The sequence below is a fragment of the Myotis yumanensis genome, unplaced genomic scaffold (assembly GCF_028538775.1).
Source record: "Myotis yumanensis isolate MYYU_CA2020_CCGP unplaced genomic scaffold, mMyoYum1.0.hap1 SCAF_1, whole genome shotgun sequence".
NCBI lineage: Eukaryota > Metazoa > Chordata > Mammalia > Chiroptera > Vespertilionidae > Myotis > Myotis yumanensis.
In genome coordinates this window covers 12842176-12868646 of record NW_027223752.1, presented here as the reverse complement: position 1 = coordinate 12868646, position 26471 = coordinate 12842176, and the positions used below count along the sequence as shown (strand labels likewise).

Below are 26471 nucleotides of genomic sequence, written 5' to 3'. Positions count from 1 at the left end.
TTGACGTTTTCTTTTTGTCTCTCTGATGCTTCCCCGCTCAATTATTCACCCAGGGAATTTGGGCTTCTTCACTTGTGGTTTTGGCAAGCGCTTCACACAAATGTTTTGCCCTGGTGGTCTCTTAGCCATTTAAGATAAACGGCCAAATCAAATGCAGGCCGTGCCGGGGAGCTGAGGCGAGGCAGGCCCCTGGCCCTGCGTCATGCCCATCGGACCAGGGAGGCGTGAGGAGGGGTGCTGGGCAGTGCCAGGGTTCTCTCGGGGGTGTTCAAAGCCTCTGAAAGGCCTGGGGGCGTGGGTTGCCGAGGAGGGCCTCGGGCTGCAGGGCGGCACCAGCTGGCCGTTCGCCAGGCTGGAGGCTAACCGGCGCCCGGCGCTCCGAGGTGGACTGGGGGAGGCCGGGCCTGTCCAGACAGCCATCCGATAGAGCAAGCGGTGGCCTGGAGTTTCCCAAGGGCGGGGGGGGGGTGGCCCAGATTTTTGGGAACAGATGCCCAATGGGGCCTGCTCCCCAGCACTTCAGAAGCCCCCCCTCCCATAGGGGGACCTACCTGGGAGTGGGCACCCTGACAGCTCCCTGCATTAGGCCCTCGGGGAGGGGAGCCTGGCCCTAAGACAGCCCGACCTGGCAGCTGTGGAAGTAGCACCCCCAGGCCCCTGCCTGTGCCCCGGTGGTCTTCCCTGCGGGGCCTGGCACCCTGGAAGGGCGGCCTGCAGCCCTCTGCCCCGGGCCCCTGTTCTGCGCCCCGAGCCCCGTGTACAGTCCAGGGCCCGACTGACCAGTCTTTTCTATTGTTTTTTCTCCAGGGCCGTGCAGGCCTGCCCAGCTGCCCGCGATGGCCCCCATAGCTGCCTCCTCCTCCCACCCTCACACATCCGTGATCACCTCACCTCTGCGCGCCCTGGGCGCTCTGCCGCCCTGCTTCCCCCTGCCGTGCTGCAGCGCGCGCCCGGTCTCGGGTGACGGGACTCAGGGTGAGGGGCACACGGAGGCTCCTTTTGGATGTCAGTGTCAGTTGTCAGGTAACAGACGCCGCGGTGGGGGGGGGGCGGGCTCCCGGGGGTGGTGGGGTGCACCCTGGCAGAGCTAGCAGCTGCCTCTCCCAGGTGGGCCGGGGCAAGATGGAGACCCAGGGGGGCCGTGCAGCCCCTGTCCCAAAAGGCATTTTCGGGGGGGGGGGGGCTCCAGGGGGAGTGGTGAAGGATGCCGACAGAACTGAGCACCAGTGCCTGGTCCCCATGGGTCAGGAGGTCCCCACGCCTCCGCCCATTCTGAGTGTCTCCCAGAATGCACCCCAGCCTCCAAATTCCATCTCGTTGGGCTGTTTAGCTAAAGCTTAATTGGATAACGCTTAACATCTGAGGTTTTCTTCTGCCCTCGCCACTGCCCCCACCCCCCCGCCCCAGCCACTGCCCCCCCCGCCCCCCAGACATGGCCAGGAGAAGATTCCGTGGTTGTTGTCTGTGTACATTGCTGAGCCGTCCAAAACGCGTTTCTCTTTGTGAGAATGTGTTGCCCATTAACTTTGAGGGGAAAAAGCACTTTAAAGGAGCCTTTCAGGGGGATTTCACGGGGGGGGGGGTGTATGTTAGGGGGCTGGGGCAGGGCCATGTGTTTACTGAGGGGCTGAGCACCTACTGTGCGCCTGGCTTTCAGTTGACGAGGCTGCCCATTTTACAGATGGGCACACAGGGGCAGTGAGGTGACTCAACCTGGCCACCATTACAACCACCAACACCCTCCCCACCCCCAGTCCCCAAACAGAACGCCACCTCCTGCTCTGGCCTGGGCCCTGGTGTGTGCGCCGTGTGCCTCTCGGGCTGTGTGCAGCTTCTCAGCCGCCTGCCTGGTGTGCAGCACATCCCAGGTGGTGGACGCACCTGCTGTCCGGGTTCCAGGCGGGAGAGGAGAGGGTGGGCGCAGAGTGGGGACACATCAGGATTTCTCTTGACGTGGGTGGTGGGAGGAAGGTGATTTTATTGGGCAGGGTTTGCTTCTAGTTAAAGCTCTTCCCAGGGAGGGTCTCTGCTGGAGCCCCATCTCTGTGGAGGGCCACAGGTGGCCCAGCTCCAGGGTCAAGTGCTCGCTGGGCCTTGCTGCTGGCGAGGTAGCCTTCGCAGCATCCCCTCTGACACATGGTGGCATCTTCGCACCGAGAAGAATCGCCTGGGAGGGGTTCGCATAGAAGTCACCCGGGCCTGGTGTCCAGGGTGACTGGGGCTCCTGTCCGAGCTCGTAGGTCTGTGCTCTGGTCCCTGCTCGCTGAGCACCGGTGCCTGTGCTGTCTGGGTGGCTTCCCTGCTCTCATGGCTTCCTGTAAGGAGTACTGTGGGCCCTGCAGCCACTGCGGGGTAGGGGTGGGGCGAGCTATCAGAGATCAGCCCAGTGTCAAGTTCTGTGGTGCAGACACACCATCTCCTCTGTGCTCAGGGCTCTGCTTAACCCTCTGCGGGCTCCAGCTCTTCCTAGAAGCAGCTGTGCTGTGCGGGAGCTGTTCCACCCCCATTGTGCAGACGGGGAAATAAAGCCTCGGGCAGGGTGGCTGGGCCAAGGTTGGGGCCCTGGAATTTGTCAGCAGGATGCCTCCTGACAAGGCTACCCTCTGCCTACCGAGTCACATGCCTCTGCCTACATCCGGGGGATGTTCCTCACACACCTGCTCGCAGCCGCGGTGCCACCTGCTTCCTTGTACGGGCTGTGCATTGAGGGCCTACTGTTTGCTGCCTTGTTCTAGACACTTTTTGTGCATTCTTGAGTTTAATCCTCACAGCAGCCTTAGGTAGGTTCACTCCCCACTTTACAGATGAGAGAATGAGGCTCAGAGGCATTGAGGGCTCACCGCTCTCATTCATTCATTCATTCATTCATTCACTCATCCATTCCTCCACAAAACACCATTTCTTGGGCACCTAGTTTGTAGACACTGTGCAACCCAGATGGAATCAGGCGAGGGGTCCCTGTCCTCTCGCTGCTTGTAGTCTGGCGGTGGTGGGAGGAGCAGGAAGGGGACTGTACATCCCTTTAAAGGGGATGGAGGAGCAGAGGTGGGATTTGATGCTGGGCTGCTCAGCCAGCACCTGTTCCATCTTTGGCGTTGCCTCCTCAGTGTGAGGCCTCCTCGGGTTTTATAGCTCGATGCTATGAGGACTCAGAGACCGGAGCAGCCCCCAGAGTTGATGGCAGTGGGGTGTCTGTGCGTGGGGTCCCTGGGACCGCTCCTCCTGACCCCAGGGGCCCGCTCTCAGCCTCCAGCGCTCCACCCCGATTCCCAGCACTGTCCCCTTTCATCGCCGGGTCCCCACGAATCAGCTGCGCCAGGTCGCACCACCGTATTTTCCGATGAATTTCAACCTGCAAATATCCCGTTCCGGTGGTGTTTGTCCCTCTGTAGCTTCTGCCCCTGGCACCCGGCTGTTTGCTTCAGTGTGTTTAGTGCCTGTTTAATTAGCAGCTGCAATGGAGTCATTACATTCCCAGTTCCCCGTCAGGAGGAGGCAGTCCTCTGTGCAGGGGGGAAGGGGCCGCCGGCCGCACTGTGTCTTGTTCCTTTCCGGATCTGGATGCACTGAACCTCTCTCTTCAAATTAATACGGAAAACCCCGGTGTAACCGCGTTTCGCGCAGGTTAATTGCCTGCCCGGGAACACGCTCGCAGCTCTTTATGGAAGGGTATGATTTCATGGGGGAGAAGACCACACAGGCATGGTGCTGTGGGCCTCTCGGGCTGGTGGTACCCCACAAGCCCCGCCTCCCAGGACCCCAACCCAGACCCCTTTCTGGTGGTCAGGGTGGGGGAAGGGACTTCTTTGACCCCTGCGCGTCCGTTGCTCTTTGACTCGCTGAGATAACGGGCAGCCGAGTCCAGGCGTTCCTAGGAAATGAAGATTTTCTTGAGAAATTCCACGTAGGGACTTCTCCAGGCCGCCCGTGGCGTCAAGAGGTTCAGGCTGTGGTCCTGGCCCTTCCTGTACCTGGCTGGTGACCTTGAACAAGTGACCCCCCACCCCCCCCCACCATGAGCCTCATTTTCTCCTTCTAAAAAAAAATATATATATATATATACATACACATACATATACAGGGTGTCCCCCCAAAATGTATACAGACTTGAAGAGCTGATAGCTCAGTTTTGAAAATGAAATGTATTTTAATAAACACGGCCTTTACAATGATTCAAAGTGTGTGTATACGTTGTTGGGGGACACCCTATATAGCTGTGATATACATGTTACAGTTAGAAACGGGGCTCCTTATATTGATCTCTGAAGTGGGTCATTTAGGCCTTTCAGTTACAGTTACTGTGGATGGCTGGGCCTGGGGCTTGGGGAACGTGCCCTAGAGGTGTCTGCGATTCAGAGGCAGACACAAGAGTGTGTCAGACCCTGGGTGAAGGCCGCTCTGTGCCGCATGGCAGTGTGACCTTGGAGAGTGTGACCTTGGAGAGGTGTGACCTTGGAGAAGTCATTTCCTGCCCCTTTCCTCCATTTCCCCACATGCAACATGGGGATGGTGCATGCTCTGAAGGACTGTTTGGAGGATTGCATGAGGTCATAGGTCAAGAGTGGAGGACTGTGCCCCGTGCTGAACCCTGTAGACATCGAGACTCACTGGTGAGCAGATGGGCTTCAGAACATGGCGTGGTCCGTGTCTGGCACAGTGTGGACTCTTCCTTCAAGCCGGACCCCGAGGCTCCGTTCTGAGCGGCAGATCCCCTACCAGCCTTAGGAGGTAGAGAAGGAAGCGAGAGACTTGGCTGCGTATCTAAAAGCCGCCAATGGTCAGCAGCCACACTGATTAATACATGAGTTTGATGAAGCTCAAGGGCGCATGCAAGACCACACAGGACCCCAGCTCGGGGAAGCAGGAGTGTTCGGGTTTAATGGAAGGAGTCCGCTGCTGTCACTGGTATCTGCTGAAATCACAGGGCCATCCTGTAAAGTTAAATTCAATTTACTTTTCTATGGAGAGCCTGCTTGCTGTGCTGTGTAACCAGGCGGGGGTTTCTTGGCTTGGGTTAAAGGGACAATAGAGATAAAAGAATACCTGTAAGTAAATAGGAGGGTTTAACCATCGTTTCCCCCTCCTTCTGCTATATCCCAGTGTTCATTTGTGTTGGTTTTTAAAACCGGGCCGTCCAATGGGATGCCGTGGACTGGACCACCCTCGCTGTGGAAGCTTGGTGCAATTAATACAGTCTGTCTGGAAAGGGGCCTTATTTCTGGAAGCTTTATGTTAATGATATGGTCTGTGCTTTGCACATTTCATCCCAGAACAAGGAGCGAGCTGCAGTTGCATTCTGGACTGGGTTTGATTAGCACCGGAGGATCCGTGGGCAGCCCCGGGGCGCTGCGGGCCGCGATGCAGTGCCCGCCAGGCCCGCGCCGGCGCACTGCCTCGACCCGTGCAGGGGCGCCCAGGTGCCCCAGTGGGGTGTGAGAGCCTCCCTGGAGACTCTGGAGGGAGGGGTGAGTATGGGGTGAAGAAGAAGAGAAGTGAGTGTGGGTGAGCGTGTGTGGACGGAAGCACTCCGATGCGGGGAGGTTCGGGACGTGTTCTTGCGCCTCCCTCTGCAGAGTCGCGTTTGTAGATGGGTCCTGGTTGGCCAGCCAGGTCTCAGGGCCGGTGGGGGCTGGCTCACTGTAGAAGAAGGGCTCTCAGGGGAGTTATTAAAAATTTAGAGTCATTCGTACGCCTTGTGATGTCTGCACCGCCCCAAGGGCCGCAGGTCCGGCAGATGCCACCCCGCGGGGACCTCTGCACGCCAGGCCCTGGATTCTGCTGCGGTGTCTGTCCGCTTCTGAGATCACACCAGCGCCGACCTCCGGCCTTGAGCGCCCACCATTGGAGAACGTGCTGGGAGAAGCCGTGGAGAGCCGCACGGCCCCCAGGGTGGAGGGAGCCCCCTCTCCAGGCTGGTGGAGGTGGCCCAGAGCCCCAGGTCATGGGCGAACCCCAGAAAGTCCCCTGTCTGGCTGCCTGAAGTCACTTCTCCAGCACCAGTGGGGGCTGAGGTTGCTGGGGAGCAGGGAAAGGGGTGGGGGAGGGGTTGAGGCTGCCCAGCGGGGGGCGGGGGGCAGGGGCACCTACCAGTGTGACCGTCCTTAGATAAAAGGGCTCCCAGCGACGACATCCAGACGGAGACCTGCAGCCAGGCCAGATTCCATGCGCCTCTGCGAGCCGGCCCCGCAGACCCTCTGAGGGCAGAGCTAAATCAAAGAGTTCTGCTCAAATCCGTCCAAGATGTTGCTGCTTTTCCTGCTCTGACAGGAGAGGCACTGGAAGTGCAGTTTCTTTCCTTTTTTTTCTTCCCCCCCTTTTTTTTTTATAGCTGTCTTAAAAAGGAGGTTGGCTGTTTAGCACAGCTGGTGCTCATTACATTATGCACTGGCAATAAAATAGCATGTGTAATTAATTTTTAATGCAGCCTGGATGCAGCACTTTAAAGCAGTGAGTGGATGTGAATAGCCGGCACTGGCCACCGACACCAGAGATCTCAGAGCGAGGCCGCCCCCCGTTCCGCAGCTTGAAAGGGCGCCCGAAAGCGGCGGGAGCGGCCGGCGCCCTCCACGTGGAGCCCAGTGGCCCAGGACCGGGCTCACCTTGGTGGCCTGAGGCTTGTATGAAGCTTTAACGATGTTGGATGTGGGGGGGGGGGGGGCGTGTATGGCTGAGCTGAGCTGCAGTACACCCTCAGGCTCTGCCCACTAGACCACACTGCCTCACGTAGTTCATTTTGAAGACGGAGGAGTCTCACCGTCCCCCTGAGGCTGCGGGACACGTGCCGCTGGACTGGGCAGCAGATAGATAGCGTTTGCCTTGGGGAGCCTCACGTGCTTAGCCTCTGGGACCCTCAGCTTGGCCGTGTGCAGTTGGAACACGCTTCCATGCGTCTCCGGTGCGAGCCGTTCTGTGGCCGCCCCATCTCCTCGCAGGGCTCGTGGCACGGATTCCCGTGGGACAGGAAAGGCCATTGTGGACACATGTTGGCAGAAGGGCCGCAGGTGTCGCGGGAAGCCCCAGCGAAGGGGCCATGCTTGGTTCTTATTCTCCAGGGCATGGCGTGACCCTGTGACCTTGGGTAGCCACTGCCTTTCTTCACGCCTCAGTTTTCTTACCTGGGAAATGAGCTCTCCCTGCTCATCATCCCCGCACTGGGGGGCCCGCTGACCGGCCCGCCAGCGTGGGATGGCCACAGCCGATCACCAGCACGTGGGGCAGCAGAGGCGAAGGGAGGGGTGAGGGGCAGGAAGGAGGAGGCTGGTATTGAAAAGCCTCGAGTGCCACGTGCTCCGAGGATGACGTGGCCGCCATCTCTCTGACAGTCTCCTGTCAGGGACGGGGAGGAGGGCCCACGGCCGTCAGTGCTCCTGGGTTGGCAGCTGTCGTCAGCAGTGCCCGAGGCACCTCATCCTCATGACACCCCCTAAGAAGAAGCCGCCGCACCACCTTATGCTCATGAGTTTACTGGAGCTCAGAGAGGCCAACCAAGTGCCCCAGGTCACACAGCACATGAGTAGCAGAACTGAGATGGGGACTCAGGTCTGCCTGGCCCTGGCGTCATGCTCACAGCTGTCCCCTCCGGTGGGCTGCACGGTGGCTCAGAGGCGGGAAACAGCAATGCGGCCTGCCCTGGGAAACCAGACCCCATTCAGAAATGGGCCTGGGGGCGTCCCCCAGGTCTGCCTTCATCACCAGCTGTCCTCGTGCCCGACCCTGGGCCAGACGCAGGGATCGGAAATGAGCTCAGTGGGGCCCTTCCCTTGAGGGGGTCCCGGTGGTGGGGGCTGCACAGCAAACATGAGATGCACATCCCATGATGCCGTGCTTGACTGAAGACAGATGGAAGGACTGGGCTAGGGGATCTGGGAGGAGTCGGGGTGCACGGAGTTTCCTGCTGGGGAAGATGAGGCTGGGGAGGGGGCAGGCTTCTTCCAGTGTGGGGGGCAGTGACAGAGACAGATGTGGGCGTCTTCTAGGAGGGGTGCCGCTGACCCGACCAGCCTCCACTGACCCTGGCTGGGCCCCCGGGGGAGGGGGCGGTCCAAGTTGTCAGCGACTTAAGGGGACACAGAGTAACTGACCCTCAGACCACCCGAGGGGAGTTTTGATGTTGAAGAAGAGGCCTGGGGTTTGGGAAGAGATTTTCTCATCACATCCCCCTCCATTTGGGTTTCTGGGGTCTGGCTGGGAGGCAGGGACTCGGTGCTGGCCCCGCTCCAGCCTTCACCAGGTCCACGCATGTCCCGGTCACTGTCTTCCCAGCGCTGGGCGGGCCCGGGAGATGCGGGTGGACGGTGAAGACCCGGAAAGGTCATGGTCGCGTCCTCCAGGGAAAGCAGGACAAGCTCACAGATCTGTTCGTGCCCCTTCACTTGTGTGCACCGCCCCCCGGAAACAGTCTCTCTTCACTCGAGAGAAGCAGCTGCTGTCGCCCCTAAAGCTTGAGGTGTCTGTCTCCTTTGGTGGGGGAACAAAATGTACTTGTCCTTTCGAACCCGAGGGTCGGGCAGGGCGGAGAGGCTGTGTACTGTGCATATTTCACAATCAAACCCAAATAGTCTAAACCATGAAATATCGTTTATCCAAACATAATCAAGGCTGGCCAATTTCATCCAAAAAGCAGCGGGAAGAAACCTTCGGTGGGCAGGGGCCCCGCCGTGTGGGGTTCCACGTGCAGCCCGCCTTACACCTGAGGCGGATACGAGCTGCCCGTCACTTGAGTCCCCTCCTTGGGAGTTATTTAATAACCAAGAGCCGGGGGGTGGTGTGTGACCACGGTGTGTGGTCGGTGGGGGTGGAAGCATCAACCATGATTTCCTCTCCCACCAGGTTTCTTCTTACCCTTGACAGTGAAGCCACCAGGTCACGGGCAGGCCACTATTTCTGTGTTCCCACTGTGCATCACTATTTCTGTGGCCCCACTGTGTGCCACAATTTCTGTACTCCCACTGTGTGTCAGGCCTTCTGCAGAGGCCTTAGCAGACATTTAAGCTTCCCAGCAGCTTCTCTCTTAGGAAGGTAACCTTCTATAGTTGACAGATGAGAAGGCCAGAGAGGTGATGTGACTTGCCTGAAATGGCACAGCTCATAGGTGGCAGAGGTGGGATTTGAACTCGGGTGTCTTTGGGTCTGGGGGCCACAGCCTTCTCTGGCTTTCTGGCTCACAGGCTGCCCTCCCGCTGGCCTGCCTGGCTGGGTGAGTGGGAGCAGCCAAGAGAGAGGAACGAGCTAGTGGGTCACAGAGCTGCGCCGGCTGGCTGCACCCGGATAGAAAGAAGGCCTGCACTTTATGATTTCAGCGAAAAGGATCCGAGGGCTGGGACTTCTCAAAGGAGGTTAATGCAAAAAATGGAGTCACTAGCTGCAGAGACAGGGACAGTTGGAATCGTTTCATAAATCTGGACATTGTACATTATTGCCTTTGTTAATAAGAGGTGAGGCATGGCCGGCGGGAGGAGCCGAGTTTAACCAGTTCTTGCGGACAAGGGCTCCCTTTTCTCCCAACTCCTTGTACTTTATTAACAAGCACCTCCTTTATTCTCAGTTTCATAGTAAAAGGAGCCATTGCTTGAAGGCCCACTGTGTGCCACAGCCTCTGTACGCGCCATCTCCATGATTCTCACGGTGGTACGAGGATATGCCGCTGGAATTGTTTTCATATTGTGGTCAACCACACAGAACAGAAAACTGGCCATTTTAGCCACTTTTTGGTGTACATACTCATTGTTCTGGTCCCAGCACCACCATCCATCTCCAGATCCATTTATCATCACAAATGGAAACTGCCCCCCCTTAAGCTTGAACCCCCCCCCCCCGCCCCCCCCGCCACACAAAACCCACAACCACCATCTACTTTCTGTCTCCGTGAGTTTGACTCCTGGGCCCCTGGTAGAAGTGGAGCCACACAGTGCTCGTCCTTTGGTGCCTGGCCTGTCTCACCCAGCGCGTCCTCCAGGTCTGGTCCATCCATGTTGTTGCGTGTGACAGGCTCTCCTTCCTTTTCGAGGCTGAGTAGTATTCCACTCTGCGGATGGACCACGTCTGTTTGTCTACTCGTCCTGTGATGGAGACTTGGCTGCTTCTGCCTCTTGGTGGTTGTGAGGGATGCTGCTGTGAACATGTGCACACAGCGGTTCGGGACCCTGCTTTCCGCTCTCCGGGGTTTATACCCAGGAGAGAAATTGCTGGATCCATGGCCATTCTATGTGTCACCCTTTGGGGAACTGTCCCCCCCCCTCCCCCCCCCCCCCGCTGCCTTTCCCAATGGCCGCACCATGTTCCATTCTCACCAGCAGTGCCCAAGGGGCCGAGTTTGTCCACATCCTCACTTGACCGTGGAGTTTGCTCTCCAGGACCCTGAGTCTTGGATGTGGACAACAACTGGCCCACGGTAAGCGGTTAATACACCGGAGGGTCTGGAATGGAACCAGCTTTCCCCGGGCTTCAGGCTCAGTGTCCGTAGCCACTGTCCCGGGCACCTCCTGCGGTACCTTCTGTCTGAGGGTCTCTGACCCCATGGCGGCCCTGTCCCCAGCATGACTGGTTCTCAGCTATCAGCCAAACATCTCTCTAGCCTGAGTGTCTGGGGAAGAAAATTCTGCAAGTGGACAATCCCCACTTGCTTCTCTGCTGTGTCTGCAGGGCGTTGGTTTGGGTTTGGTTGAGCAGAACCATGAACCTGGGAGCGAGGGAGAGCTGGCGGGCCCCGGGGCCTCTCAGGCTCTCCCATCTCCTGGGCGTCATCACGCGGCCTTCCTTCCCTGGCGGGGCCGTGGGGGGGACCGAGGGCGCCTTCCTGGGTCTTCGGCTGTGATGGGTGCTCAGGTTCGTTGTTGAAAGGGACAGTGAGGGTTCTCTGGGGCTGGGACTTCTCCCGGTTGCTCTGTATTGCTCCCTAGCGCTGCCCTGGCAAATGACCATGGCTTCAAACAACAGAAATGTTCCGTCTCTCAGTTCTGGAGGCCACAAGTACAGACTCCAGGTGTGGGCAGCGCTGGCTCCTCCTGCAGGCTCCGGGGAGGACCTCTTCCTGCCCCTCCCAGCTCCTGGCACCCCGGTGGCCCTGGGCTGTGGCCGCTTCTCTCCAGTCTCTGCCTCTGCGGTCCTGTGTCCTCCTCTTTGGGGTCCCTCTTCTCCTCTCCTGGACAATTAAAATGAAAAGGACAACTGTTCTGCCTGGCTGGTGTGGCTCAGTGGTTGAGCGTCGACCGATGAACCAGGAAGTCATAGGTTCGATTTCCCATCAGGGCACGTGCCCGGGTTGCGGGCTTGATCCCTAGTAGGGAGTGTACAGGAGGCAGCCGATCAATGGTTCTCTTCATTGATGTTTCTATTTCTCCCTCTCCCTTCTGCTCTGAAATCAGTAACAATATATTTAATATAAAATAAAAGGACAACACTCCTTGGGTTTACCGTCCACCCGGATAATCTGGGATGATCTCACGCCAGACCCTGGACTTAAGTACATCTGCAGTGGCCGCTTTTCCAGAGAAGGTCAGAGTCACGGAGTGGAGACGTTCGGTTATGGGCATTTCACTTTGGGACACCCTTCCGCTCATGACATCCTCCGTGCTGGGCTGAAGGCCCTTGCAGGGCAGCAACCCCAGTTGGGTGTTCTCGTGAACCCCTGAGTCTGGGACAGGTTCTGGCATCTGGGGGCACCCAGATGTGTGCTGGGCTGCACCTGGAGATGGTTGCACATGTTCCCTCCCCCAGGAGTCCTGTGTTTCTCAGATGCTGCTGCCTCTGGGAACACCCAGACCCCCATGGTTCACGGAAGGTGGTGTGGCCCCCAGTCCTGCCCTGTGCCAAGTCAGAGCACAATTATTAATAGAGAGTGGGGTGGCTTTAAAAAAAAAGCCTGCGATGATTATTGTGAGAAAAAATTAGCAGAGTTGAGTAGGAGCTAAAAATAGCTGGACACATACTTGCCTATAATCTTTTTTTTTTTTTTCAAGAAAATGTAATTATTTTTGTAAACCGACTCTGAGAAGCCAGGAGTATTTTTAGTCTGCATCTTCCAAGATGTTGTGCATCTTTTCAGGAAGAGCAGCCTGGGGCCCCTGGAGTGTGATGCCGCGTCAGGCTCACAGTGGGGGAGGGTCAGGAGGATGGTCCGAGATCAGCCTGGCCATGGCCTCCGGGGGATGTCCCGGCCACCCCTGGTCAGGTGGCTGGTCAGGTGGGAGGACTGTAGTCGCTTCAGCTCAGGAGCCAGGAGGCTTCGGGTCTCCCCCGGGGGAAGCTGGCCCGGCCATCCTGCTATGAGCCCGGTCTGCGTAGACCTGTACGACACAACCCAGATTTGAGGGAAACATTCCATGGCTTTTTCACTGGGAGCCAAGCATTGCCTCATGTAATTTTCTCCCTGGTTTTTCCCATTGCCTCTGCCAGGGGCCTTGGGTCTGGCACGGACCCCATAATGAAAGGCCCCGTGTGTTTGTGTGTTTATATGTTGAGTACATGTATTTGTGCGTTCATGAATACATGTGTATGTATGTGTGTTTGCATGTGGGTATAGTTGATGTATGTGTTTGTGTTTATAAGTGAGTATGTGTTTGTGTGCATATGCATATGTGTTTATGTGAGTGAGCATATGTGTATAGGTGTATGCATGTGTATGCCTATGCACGTGTGCGATCACATGTGTATATATGTACGTGTATTTGCATGTGTGTATATATGATATGTGTATTTGTGTTTTCATGTGTATATATGAATGCATATGCGTATAGGTGTGTGTATGTATGTGTGTCTTGCTGTGTGTGTATGTGTATATTTGTGTGCATATGTATACAGATGCCCCTGTGTGTGTGCGCACGTATGTGTGTGGTGGGGGGGGAGCGTCCCCGCCCCCACAGCTGGTGCTTAAGGCAGAGGCCCTTCGGGACTTTTCTCCCGGAACTTGGCAGTTCCTCCTGCGTTGCAGTGGGCGCCGTGGCGCTTCAGGGCCCAGCCCCGAGGCTGGGGGGCGCTTCTCTCTGGGGATGAATTTGTTTTCTCAGGTCCGCGCCCCCCCCCCCCCCCCCCGCCCCCGCCCGCCTCATAGGCCAGTCCTGTGGGTCATCCTCCCCAGGACTGTGTGCCGGGGAAACGCCAGCTTTGGAGATGGATAGCCGGGTCACATCCTGCCTCGGACATTATGAGCCCTTTGGCCTTGAGGGATCTTATCTTCATTAGCCTCAGTTTCCTCGTCTGTAGATGAGGATGGCAGTGACGAAGTGGGACGGGCAGCAATGATAACCGGGCACTTTACTAAACGCGGGCTTCATTCTCCACATCCCTGGCCCCAAGCCTGCGAGGAAGGCACCATCGGCCTCAGGTGAGGAAACTGAGGCAGTGTGCACGGAGGGCCCGAAGCTCTGCTCTGTTATACTTGAGAACCTGCCCTGTCCATTGCACCGCCTTCAGCAGCGGCTGGCATAGGAAAGGTGGGGAAGAGTGGCAAGTGGCAGTATAATATTTTTATTGTTGTTATAATAATAATTGTTATTATCAGGATCATCATCATGGCTGTTTCCCGGGTGAGGTATGTCCGGTCCACCCGGCTCTCCCCGCTGTGCTGAGGGCCGCCCTGTGACAGCTCTGGTGTCCGCCCTGTTCATCCTTGGGATGGGACAGGCCTCCGACCAGCATCCCTCACCCCCTCTGCCCCGTCTTCCCTCCTGCCTTTGGGTCTGTGTGCGTTTGAGGTCTCACATAGCCTCTCTCTTCTCATTGAGATAATGAACACGGTATTTCCAGAACCGCTGCACTGAAAGTCAGGTGCAAAGTGATGGTTTTCCCCTTTCTCTCTCTCTCTCTCTCTCTCTCTCTCTCTCTCTCTCTCTCTCTTTCTCAATATGCACCTCTTTACGGAGGGATTGGCTGAAAGCAAACAGCTAATAACCTATGGATTTATGGAGCCAGCGCGAGCAGGCTTAATAAGCTTTTATACCTGGAACCAGCATTCTGCCCCTTTAAGTTGAAACTCCAACTTGCTTGGTATTTTACGGTGCCTGGTTTCATTTATGCTGGAGCCAGACTTACTATGTGAGAGCCGTCCGCATGCTGGAATTAGTCTTAAGCTTGCTTCTGTGGCGTTGCCAAATTCCATGTTTGTGTTTTATTTAGAATTCTTTTCACGGCCAGCCGATTCTGTTCCGGCACACACAGGCGCTGTTGCGCCCCATGGAGAAAATAAGCAAGCTTGCGTTTTCTTTGGCAGGGGCCGCGGCCACAATAGACTGCGGTCTCCGAAACATTTTTTAAAAGCTATTTTAACCCATAACAGATGCATAAAGTCGGCACAGGCATGCCAGTTTTCTTAGTTTTAATTAAAAAATAATTGCAGTCTAATGGGATGTTAGTGACACATTTGGATGAATGGTGGGTGACATTATCTGCAACTGATAAATGAGTGCTTCTCCCGTGGCCGGAGCAGGGGTGGGGGGAGAGTTGGGGAGGCGGTCTGGATACCTGTTCTTTCTTGCATGGTGGGGGCGGGGGTGGCGGGTGGCGGCCTGGGCACGCTGGGGCCCTGTGGAAGCCATGGTGAATGGTGTGCAGCACTCTGAAGGGACATCCCGTTGTGGCCGGCCATGGTACCCTAGAGCATCCTCCACCCCAAGTGCTCCATGGGAAATTCTCACCTGCAGGGCTCTTTAGTGGCGTGAGGGCCGGATGGCGGCACCCAGATGCCATGGCCTCAAGCCAGCACCTGCTTCTTGGCCCCCTGATTCCTCCTCCCCTTCTGGAACCATCCAGTAGCTAGAAGCCCTGGGGACCTGCTGGGGGCCATGTTACTAAGAAGGTGCGGCTGAGAAGGTGAAGAGGCAGAAAAGCAGTGCCTGGCCAGGGGCTGCTGCTCGAGAGAAATCTGCACCCCAGACACTCGCCCTCGGATCAGTCTTTCTGTAAAACCTCACACTCGTTGGGCTCCGGAGTGGGTGGGCTAGAGCGGGGACTCAGGGGAGGGACGGGGACACAGCTCACTGGCTGTGCCAGGAGGGACGGGTCTGGTTAGGCACGGGCATTTCTGGAGCTTCTGTGATGTCTCATCATGGAGGTGGGGAACGGTACCTCCACTAACCAGGCAGTTGGGAGTGGCGACAGGTTATGTGACCTCTGAGCCCTGCTTCTGTCAGCACCTCCCGCCCCATCCCCTGGGGGTGAGGACTGGGCCGGGGGCACAGGAGGCGGGTGCCGTAGGGTCGGGGTGCTGAGGCCGTCCCTGTGTAAGAGGCGCTGGAGCTACGTCGTCCCCAGCCTTCGGAGAGTGGCAGGAAGCCAGAGCCCAGCTGGGCCCTGGGCCCTGCGTGCTGGTGGCCGCCTCCTGCCCTGCCCACACCGCATCCCCTGCCCAGTGCCTGTGTGCTTCTAGGCGGGCACGGCCCGCAAGACCGGAGGGACTGGCCCCAGGCCACCAGCTCAGCTAGGCCCCCAGGCTCCACGCTTTCTCCTGAGACCTCCCACTCTGCCCAGGCCCTCGGGGGTCCCATCCCGTGGAGAAGGGCGGGCTGGGGGCCTTTGTTTTTTCCTTTGGGGTGGCGGGCCTTATTGTTGTCGGCGGAGTAAAATGAGTGTTTCTTAGACAATGTTTCCCTGAGCCCGAATTCCTCAGAAGTGAAAATTAAGTTCCTCTATTAAAAACATGAGTCATACCAGCCCAGATGAGAGTCGTTTTGGCGTTCCTCGAATTTTTGGAAGGGAAACATGGCATTCACGCTAATCCTTTCAATTATACCTTATTGCTGAATAATCCACTGGCGCTCTGCGTGGCAACCCCTTGCGATCTGATTCCAGGGCAGGCCCTGCGCGGCACCGAGCGGGCGGACTCGGGCCTGTGCTGGCCTCTCCGCGGCTCACCTGGCTCGCAGAGCCTGGCTGTTGAGCGCCCCGGGGCGCCTGTCCTTCCCGGGGCCAATCGGATTCCCTCCTCGCGGGCTCGGGTGTCTAATTGCTGCAAATGATTAATGTCCAGTTGAAAAGGTTCCATGTCTGTCTTCTCACGTGAACGGGAAGCAGATGGGAGTTGGGGGTGTGTGTCCCCTATCTGTGGCTGGCCCTGGCACAGAACCCCGGGTCCCCTCTGCCTGCTGGGCTTCCTGCTCAGGTGAGGGTGCACACAGGCTAGGTGCTGTCCCCTCAAAGAAACTGCTCTGTGCCTTTGCTGTTCCTCTATTCCCCCCAGAAGCCTCCCATGACCGAGGCGGGGGCCGTGCAGGGAGGTGTCCCTGTGGGGAGGGGCAGATGCAGAGACTGCTGTCTGAAGACCATGTTCTGGGGGAAAGCACCCGGGCGGTGGGGGCGGGGGGGGGGGGGCAGGAGGGCGCAGAGAGGCAGGGTCAGCCCCTTGGCTGGGTGTCTGTACCCAACACTGTGGGCCCCACAGGGCCTGGGCTGCCCGTGAGCGGACCTTTGGCCCCAGATGCGGCTTGCAGGGGGCAGGGAGGGAGGAATGGCCTCCGGGAGGCCTCTGCTCGGACAGGGGAAGCTACAGGGCTGCGTGTTTAAGAAATGTGAGACTTGAGGCTCTGCAAGACGCAGCTGTCGGACCAGTCGGACCATGCTCCCTGGCTCAGGGCATGCCACGGGGTGTTTTGAAATATAGTCTTTTGGGGTGGTCCATGTTCCTCTCGCCCCACTGTTCCAGCGAATCCTCGGGAGGGGCGGGGGGTGGGCGGTGGAGCAGTGCGTGGGGATTGGGTCTGAGACGCTGAGGTGCGGGGGACCCCCAGGGCTGGAAGTCTGCTCCCAGGATGGGGAAGGCTCTCGGGTTTGCAATCAGATGCAACGTGTGGTTTCCGAGGTTGGAACTACCAAGTGGTTTGGGGGATGTGTGTGGGGGGTGGGGGAGAGCAAGGGTTCACGTTCATTCACTTGTGTTAAGCTGGAGTTTCCTCTTTTCATGGGGAAGAAGCAAAAGCCCATGTGGATGACGAGAAGCACAGGCGGGACAAGCAGGGTGTGTCTCCTCGTTACATTCCCCAGAGAGCAAATGAGGGCTTAGAACGGAAGGACCAGCAGGTCGGCGTGCGGGGAGGGGCTTGATGAGAGCCTCAGGGGGAGATGGCAGAGTCGGAGCCCTGGGGCCCCTACACCTGCAGGTGTATTTGTGTCAAGGAGGTCCCTGGGGAGTAAGGGCGACAGACTCGACTGTCTGGAAGGAGTGGTGTGTGTATGTGCATGTGTGCACATGTTTGAGTGTGTATGCATGTACCACATGTGTGCACACAGTTGCATACATGCATGTATGTGCATGTATGTATATGCATGTGCATGAACAGCTCTCCCACTCTCTGTTCCAAGGGCCAGGCTCATGGCCAGCTGCTCTGTGATGCTTTGTGAAGGGCCAGGGAGCAGGTGCCCAGGACCACGGGGTAGTGAGGCACCAAATGACACTGAGTGTGTGACCGGAGCTCTCTTGACGATTGGCCCTTACTCTCCTGGGCACCCTGTGGCCGCCCTGACGCTACTTTCAGAGGCAGAGCTGTTGGGCAGGGTGCCTGCCAGGAGCCGCTGGGCCTGAGCTTGCCCGGCTCCCACTGGGTGACCATGGCCCTTCACCTCCATCTCGCAGCCTGGGCCCCTCACTCCCTGAAAGGAGATGATGGTGTTACCCAGGTGCCAGAGTGTGCCGGTGGATAGAGCAGGGCCTGGCATGCGGGAGGCCCCAGCAAAGGGAGCTATTACTGATCTTATTAGGACAGTAGCGGTCATTGGAGGCGGAAGGGAAGGTGTCTTCTCCACCGTGACCCCAGCAGTCTGCAGCACCGCGTGAGCTGAGGGGGTGGGGGTGAGGCCTTAGCTCCCCCCACAGGTCCTCCTGCGTCCTAAGTGTGGAGCCCCCGGGCTGGGAGTGTCTGTCACCCCGTTAGTGTGAGCTGCTCTGTGGGGCTGCCGTAGACCTCCTGGTGCCCAGGGAGAAGCCCTGCCTCCGCCTCTCTGCTCCGGCCCCCGGGAGCCCCTGTCCTTGCCGGCTCCCTGATTTTGCTGGGCTACATCTCCTTCCCGAGTGGCCCTCTCTGTACCGCACCAGGGACCCAACCTCAGGACGCTGGTTTCTTGGTCCAGGGGTGTGAGCCCCTCGGGTTCCTTTGGGAGCCTGTTTCAGACCCAGCGCAAAGGGGTGGAGCGGGGAGGTGGCCAGCTGAGTGCAGACCTCTCCTCTGTTGTTTCTCCCCGGAGAAAACCTTCTCAGTAAACTCCTCTGTCGCAGGAGGGACTGGAAGACTTGTGGCTAATGAAGCCCAGAGGTTTATGGGCGACTCTTCTTCCTCCCCGCCCTGGCTTTGGCCGTTCTTGTGGACCAGCGTCCCGCTTTCTCCTTTCCTGCAACTCCTGTTCCATCTTTTTGTGTTCGTTTCTGGCAGAAGGAATGGGATGCTGTTGTCCAGAGACGGGTTGGGCACCTGTGTAGCACGGGCCCCTCCATTGCTCCTTCCCGTGCCCGTGGCAGACATCACCAGTCGATCACGGCACCTCTCTCCCCTGGGCCCAGGCCTGGGCACCTCAGGTGGAGGCAGCCACTACTAATCGATCACTCAGGCCCCGAAGTTGAAATGTCATTTCTGTCCTGGCATGGCTCTCCTCTGGGGAAATGGCGGGAGAAGAGGCAGCGCGTTGCACCGTTTCCCCAGCCGTTGAGGAGGGCGCCTGGGGGCTTGTGGGTCTGACCAGGTCATTGCGAAGTGGCAGAGGGAGGGTTGTGCCAGGCCTCTGAGGCCCTGGCCTGGCTTGTCCTCTCTCGGGAGGCGGTTTGAAGCAAGCGTCTCCATCCTGTGCCGTGGTCAGGGCCCCGTCAGCTGTCACCAAGCCCCGCCCCCTTCCCCGCCGCCACTCCCTCCCTGCTCTCAGGTGCCCGCTGTTCCCAGGTCTGTGCAGGCCTTGGCCCGGCTGCAGTGTATGTGCCCATCTGTGTCCGCCGCCTCCCCCCGCCTCCCCCCAAGTCCGGACCATGGCTGAGGCAGGGGCCCTGTCTTGTGACCTCTGTTTTCCTAATATGAGCATCTGCCTGCCCACCGAAGGGGCCTGATGTCTGGGGGATGGGTGGGTGGGCAGGCACCAAAGTGATTCTTCCAGCGAATATGCCTTCACCTGACCTTGTGCCTTAGGGCAGTAAAGCCTCGCAGGTGGCCCGGCCGAGTTCTGTGACGGGTCTCCAGCCTCGCTGGACAGGACAGAGGCAGCTAGAACCATGACGTCACGAGCCAGAGGGCACCGGAAACCCCTTTCTTCTTGTGAAGGGGGACCCCACACTTGGCTTTGCAGCGGGCTGGGACAGCCCGTTTATGATCCAGTGTTGGGGAGACCTGGGGACAGCGAGGGCAGGTGTTAGAGCCACCAGCAGCCTGGGGGGCACCTGCCTGGTAAGCTCCGAGTAAAGAACTGGGTGATTCTCGGGCTGGCAGCCTCTGGGCAGGCCCTTGTCCGCCCCTGGAGTGAGGGCTCATTCACACCCAGGGCCCGTGGCCGGGTGTCACCGGGGCTTCTCCGTAAGGGGAGAGGGTGGCAGGCCTAAGTCAGCTCAAGGTCAGACTGCAGGACACAGGGGCGAGGGCTCCAGCTCCCAGCTCCAGGTCCCCTCGGGGAAGTGGCTCCTCACTGCCCCATGCACGGGCTCTGGGCCTCCGGACCGTCTCCCAGGGCTGCCGGTGCACCCCACCACCAGCCAGCCGCCGGTCTTAGAGTCCATTGAGAAAATGCCACTGTGAGCTGGGCCTGTTATCACATCCTCTTACAGGCTGCTGCTGAGATGTGGGTGCGAGGAGACGTGGGTACGAGGAGACGTGGGTGCGAGGAGATGGAGACTCGGGGAGCCTCTGTAACTCCCAGAGTCACCCAGGCCGTACATGGCCCATTTCCAGGTGGAGCTGTGGGACACGGCTGGGCCAGAACCCCCGTTGTTCAGGGCTGGTTGTTACTGTTGTCTCCTCCCCAGGGTCTTGGGTGCCTCTGCCCTTTGTATCCTGGCTGGGTTCTGCCCAGCAAGTCCCTCGGTCTCTCCGGTAGCTGGGATCCTGTTTACTCCCTCAGCAGCTCCCATGTATGCCTCTGGGCCTAGCTGACCACGCGGTACCCTTCTGTGTGGAGGGCGAGGGCCCCCAGTGCACGGTCGTGCTCTGTGTGTGTCTCTGGGTCTCAGCAGCCAGTGCGGCCTTGGTGCCCAGGAGGGTCTGGGTGAAGAGGGGTGTCTTTCTTGCCCCCCAGAGGCAGGTGGGGCACTGGAAGTGACCAGAGTGAGTGCCCGCAGCTCGCCCAGCTTCATGTGGGAATTCCTCCTGGAGGGCTCAGCTGGAGGGAGTTTCGATTGAACAGGAAGGAGCGGGGTGGTCTGTGCCGCCAGGGAATTCTGAGAATGGGGTCTGCAGAGGCTTTTCAGATGCAGAGGGACCCTGGGCTGGAGCACCATTCTGCCCACTTTTTCTTTATTCTTTAGACCATTACTGCTTCCATAGCAGAGTCTGAAGTCTCTTACTTTAAGTTTAAGTAAACCTGTAAGAGAAGCATGAAAAGGATGGTGAAAGGAGTCATACAATTAAGGGAGGGGGAAGGTTGTTCCAGTCACCTACACGGCAATGAAGCACAAAAGTTACCCCTGAGCTTCCTGGTAGCCTTGGCGAAAAGGGAAATATGGTGGATCCTGATTTGCTTATAAAATAAAGAGCAGGATAGAGAGATTTTTGCATCAACCTCAAGCCTGGGAGACTTCCTCTCACGGATTTTTAGGTAAGATAGGGCCTTTACTTAAGATGAAGGTCCAGACAATAAATATTTTAGGTTCTGTGGGCCAAATGATTCCTGTTGTAACTACTCAACTCTGCCATTGCCAGGCAAGAGCACCTGTGGACAGTGCATACCAAATGGGTGTGGCTGTTGTTTCAATAAAACTTTATTTACAAAAACAGGCGGCCTTTCCGTGGCCCATAGTTTGTGGATTTTCCAGATAAGAATTGTGACTGTCACACTGATGGACCATCACAATATTAGCCCACAGAACACAGCCATCTTATATTGACGCTGGTGGAAGCTCTTATTGTGCCCATTTGTCCCTGGAGAGAGACAGAGTCTGGTCAAGGGGGCGATGGGTTGCGTGTTCCCTCCCCAAATCCTCGCCTTCAGGTGGACGGGCAGCGCTGGCCCTGTGGGCTCCCTTCCTGCGAGACCTCCTGATACAGGCCGTGCCCTGGGGGCTGACCTTCTCTCAGCAGCTTGTTTCTGCAAAGGAAGGTGTTGGCAGCAAAGGCCTGGGCTGGTTCTATGGCCGCACAGTGGGTATGTTCTTGGGAAGAGATATGTGGGCTGGTATTTTAACTGTTGGAGGCAAACTATGGGAAAAAGAACTTTCGTGAATTTTGCTCTTTACCTCTTATTTTTAATATTTTTCTTTACTTAATCCCGACCTCATTCCACAAAGACCGTGGGAGGGTGTGACTGCAGAGATGTACGCGTGAGCGTCTCTCGTCCTCACGATGCATGCCAGGCGGGCGCGGCCCCAGGAGCCGCAGGAGTCAGTTTTCCTCCTTCGCTGTCGGTGCAGCCAGCTCCGTGCAGTGTGGCTGCATTGACTGACCGCTGTCAGAAGGGGGGGGCGGGGGGGGTGGGCGCAGCCTCTGGGAGAATTCCCTGCTGCAGAAATCACGGGCGAGGGCGCCAGCGTGGACCGGTTCTCCGCGGGCCCAGCCGGCCCTTGCGTCTCAGTTCGGGGTGTCCCTGGATGTTCATTTTCAGGGTGTGGGGAACCTCTGGCCACACCACCGTGAAGAAATGGCCAAGGACAAAGCAGCATCTCTACCAACCCCAGAATTTCCTCGACTGCCCGGGGTCCTACGGCTCCTTTAAGGTCCTGCTTCGTTTGACCCCCTCCCACTGCTGTGAAAGCGCATGTTCCCTGGGTAACGGTCACGCCATCCTCCCTTAAAGGTAATTTCACTGGAGGTGCACACTCTGGACACCCCCCCGCAGGGCATCTGGGACCTGGCCCGCCTGTCGGGGGTGTCACACCGAGTGGCTTAAATTGAGGCCCATGCCAAGCAACGGTGTTTCCCTTCACCCACGTGGCCTTACTCTAGAGAAGTCCATGAGTCTCTTTAGATTTTTAACAAGGAATTTTGAACAAGGAATGCCCTTCATCATGACCTTCAGGGACCCAAGGATGGAACTAAGATGCCGGTGCACGGTTTTGTCCAGAACATTCCTTCCACGGCTTGGACTCTAGCTCTACTCTGCCTGCTGCAGGGGAAGAGGTGAGCGAGAAGGTTCCAGGCTCCTGTCAGGCACATCTTGGTGCCCGGCTCCCAGCTGCTCGGCACTGGCCCCGGCACCGAGGACACATTCGGTGACTGTGGGGTGAGCAGCGGCGGGTCCCTGTCAGGCATTAGCAGGACGTCTGTGCCTCAGTACCTGGGGGGAGGGGCTGCTGAGTCCTCCCCTGCAGTGTTAGGGTGCAATGCCCAGGCTGGGCAGCAAGGTTGTGAGTCTGCACCTGCCTTCGTACCCCAGATCACCCCGCCCGCTCCGCACTGCTTCTGTCAGGTGAAATGCCTTTGGTCAGTGCAGACAGGAGGCCTCAGGGCTGATGCCAGGGACAGAGGCACCTTGACTGCAGACTCCCGGGCGAGGACCGGTCCCCAAGTTCATGGGGCCCACCATGGACACTGTCTGCAACCACCACCCAGACAGTGACCGCCCCCCCTTCAGCTGCACCTCCCCTGCCTCCGCCCTCTTGTCCCCGATGACCTTTGACATTCCAAGGCCAGGTCAGGTCTGACTGAGCAGGGTCCCAGAGGGCCCGGGCTCTGGGGGCTGGGCAGAGCTGGGAGTCTGGGGCAGGGGCAGTGGCTGCCAGACCACAGGGTGGGAGCCTTTACATGGCGCCGGGACCTCTCTTCGATGCCTGTTGGCTGGAGGGCGGGGGTGGGAGGGGCTGGGGTGGGTGTGCTGCACAGGGGCTTGTGAGGCCCCCAGAGGCAGTGCAGGCAGCGATGATGCCTCCAGGTGGGTGTGGGGTCCCCTTCATAACTGCAGCCCCCGCCCAGCACGGAGCCTGGCACAGGAGACTCATGCAGTGGATGCATTCACAAGCAAGGATAAGCGAGTGAATGAATGAATGAACAGGTGAATAAATGAGCTCTTTGAAGGCAGGGGACCTTGCCAGGACCTTGCCAGAAAGGGGTAGTGTGTCCGATGGATGCAGTCGACAATGCCTGGCACATAGTAGGTGCTTAGGGGATGCTGTTCATCAAATGAACACACAGAACCCATTTGAACCTACCTGTTAGAGACTAAAGCCATGCTGTACTTGTTCTGTCCATCACGGACATGCGGGTCAGTGTCCCTGCTGCCTGAAAGGTGTCTGCGGTCAAGTGAGATCCCCTCGTCACAGAAGCGCCCCTTGTCCTGGGGATGCGCCCGCAAAAGCGGGATTTACAGGCAGGGACCCGAGCCAGGTGGGGACTTCCTGTTGGTGCTGCTCTCCTAGCCGTTGAGGCCTGTTCTGCCCACCAAGGCTGCTGGGAGGAGAAGGGGCTGGTGGGCAGGGCAGTGGCCGCTGCTTCCTGCCCTGTTTCAGGGGAAGCTCTTTAACCCCCAGCTTCCATAACCTCCAGGAAGTGGGAGTTAATCGAGATAACACGTGGACGGGCCCAGCAGGTGCCTGGACATGCTGGGGGCTCGGGAGAGCAGCTGCCATGTATTCTGTCCAAGTGGGCCCTGGGCAGTGAGGACAAGGGGGCCCTGGGCAGTGAGGACAAGGGGGCCCTGGGCAGTGAGGACAAGGGGGCCCTGGGCAGTGAGGACAAAGGGGCCCCTCAATTCTCATGGACGTGGCTTTTCAGGGGTTGCTCCTGCCCCAGAACCCTTGGGCTGTGAGGCCCCAGATTCTTGGTGGAGGGCGGGAAGCTGTGTGGCCTGACTCCCTCCCTGACCGGAGACCCAGGCCCAGGGAGGGGAAGGGTCTTGTTTGGGTCACTCAGCAGGGGAGGAGCTGTTAGACCCCAGGCTTGTTCCGCTGGGCTGCCTCGCTGTCCCCGTGGTGACCTGGCCTGCGTCATGCTGGGGCCAGGTCGGGTGGCCCTGCACAAAGCTTTTGTAAGAAAAAACAGGCGACTGTGGGTGCTGCAGAAAAGGGTAGTGTGTCCGATGGATGCGGTCAATGCAGTCCTGTTGGTGTTCGAGGACCCCCTTGGGGCCCAGCCCTGTCCTAGGCACCAGGTTACAGAGACACCGGTCAGTCCCTGGAGGTCACCGGGTAACAGTGAGGCGCATCCAGGGACGATCAGGGGAGGCCCTGGGAGGGGCTCTGAGCCTGGGTGTGAAGGGGGCAAATACATTCCCTGGGGTACGGAGGATGGGGGGCCAGTAATGTAGGGGTGCCCAGGAGAGGGTGTGAGAGGGCAGAGCAGGCCACTGGTAGCAGATCAAGGTGAGCACAGGTGCCAGGCCAGGGGAGCGTCTGCTGTTTCCCCAGGGGCAGCCCTGTAATGGGAGGCTGAGGGCGCCCAGCTGTGTGTCCTCGGAAACATCACTCCACCTCTCTGAACTGTAGGTCGTCACCGCAAACTGGAGGCAGCACCCGGTGGGCTGGTGATGGTGGTGACGTGCCATCCGGGTGTTGCAAGGCTTACCTCAGAGTCTGGAGTTGAGTGTGCCCAGGACAGGGAGGGTGGCCCGGTCACCACTTGTGCCCCCAGCCCCTCCTCCCCCACATACGAAAACCCCCTCCAGCACTTGATGTGTTAATTGTAAGTGATAGCTTTTCAAGAGTGATCAGTCTTAGGCAGTCGATGGGGAACTGGTTTTCCAGGCATTCTTTGCAGTGTCTTGGTTTGGCTTCCAGGGATAGGAATCCCTGGCTAGCGCTGCTTTTTCCTCTGTGGAAATATTTGCACAGGCCACTGGCCACTTCTCTTGGGAAACTGGTGCTTTGTGGTAGAGACCCTGCCCCTAGGACAATGCGGGGGGCCTGGAAGGTTGGGGTGAGTGTGTCCACTCTCCAACCTGCCCCGATGCCCCCACCACACTGGGCCGGCTGTGCCCTCTCCTCATGACAGCTAAGGCGGGTCTGGGAGGAAAAAGGGCAGAGGGCTGCGAGGCCCCTGGCCCTGGCCTCTGGGAGGCTGCTTCACATTCACTCTGAGTCAGCAAATATGGACCGAGGGCCGCTCTGTGCCAGGCCTGAGGGAGGGCCCCGGGCGCCGGTGTAAACTCCACGCAGGCCCAGCCCTCCAAGAGCTCCCAGCCTGGGACTCCCTGCTTCTGATTCCCTTCTGGGTTTGCCCAGAAGTGGCTGTGCCAGCCTCCTGCCCTATGCCAGGGGCATAAGTTCCTGGTGAGCATGGCCCAGGCCCTGGAGCAGGCATTTGCTGGGGAGTCCAGAGCCCTGGCTGAAGGGTAGGGCATGGGCAAGGGGGTTTCCCTGGGCCTGGACGGGGAATCCTATTTCTCTTGGGAGAGCAGATGAAGAACCAAGCCCCCGAGAGAATGCTGAGTTTGGGGGGGCCGCCTTTGCCTGGCGTGTGCCCGGGTCTCAGTCACCACCTGTGTTTCTGGCTCTGACTATGGCTCCAGCCCTTCAGTGCTGGGCACCCGCTCAGCTGTGGGCTTCCCGAGCCCGGGTGACAAAGCTCCCAATGGGGTTTTAGCCAGGCTTCCTCCCCTCCCCGGGCCTGGGCTAGGGGGCCGGGGAAGTGGGCTCTGTTCTCTGTGACGTGGACCCCTGTGGCACCCACATTGCTCAACACTCCGGGGTGGGCCTCATGGGGTCCGGCCGCTTCCCCGCGCTGCGCATTCACAGATTGTTAGGAAGAAAGAGGGCGAGCATCGGAATGTGGAGCCTGAGAAGCGGAGGCTGGCGAAGTCAGGGGGAGCTCTTCCACAAGAAATCGGCGCTCCTGTCTTGGGGTTTGGGGAAGCGAGCAGGCGAGGGCTTCCTTCCCGGCTCTCTGTGTTATTAAGACACTCTGTCTTAGAAGGGGTGTTGGATAATTAATCCTGTGGCGAGGCGGTGGCAACAAACCTCCGAATAGATTTAAATAATGAGGGAGCGCGCTGACGCGGACCCGGCACATCACACGCGGGCCGGGCGTGGTGGGGAGCGGGCCTGCGTGTGTGGAAATGTGCTCCCCCCCCCTCAGAGGATGGGGCTTTTCTTTTGCGTGTACGCATGCGCGTGCGCACACACACACGCACACACACACACACACACACACACGTGTGCATGCCCACACAGAGCCTTTAGCCGGAACCCTTCAATGCCTTCTCCCCTTTCAGTCGAAAAGAACCAATTATGCCTCGTGTTGCTTTCCAAAAGCCACTTGGATGGTGTGATTTTGTGTCAGTTGAGGGTGCTCCAATCAGCCCCTCAGAAACAGGCGGGGGCCGGGGGTGGGGGGGGACCCTCTCGTCAAATATCTGGGCGCCGCGCAGGTTCCCGGCAATTGAGAATATTGACAGCAATCCGCGTTCCGCGGCTGCGGAAACTTCGCCTCTAA

At 58.4% G+C, this 26471-nt stretch overlaps 1 protein-coding gene across 4 annotated transcripts in view; it reads left to right on the top strand.

Annotated features, from left to right (window-relative positions):
* The window catches only part of LOC139009806 (B-cell lymphoma/leukemia 11B), a 91406-nt gene that overhangs the window by 38966 nt on the left and 25969 nt on the right, over positions 1-26471 (top strand). For 2 of the 4 annotated variants that reach the window (XM_070413937.1, XM_070413921.1), the window contains one exon: positions 808-1023. The exons of the other annotated variants lie outside the window; for them this stretch is intronic. In XM_070413937.1, the coding sequence (XP_070270038.1) occupies positions 808-1023 (216 nt within the window). The remainder of the gene's footprint in view (positions 1-807; positions 1024-26471) is intronic. 4 annotated transcript variants of the gene reach the window in all.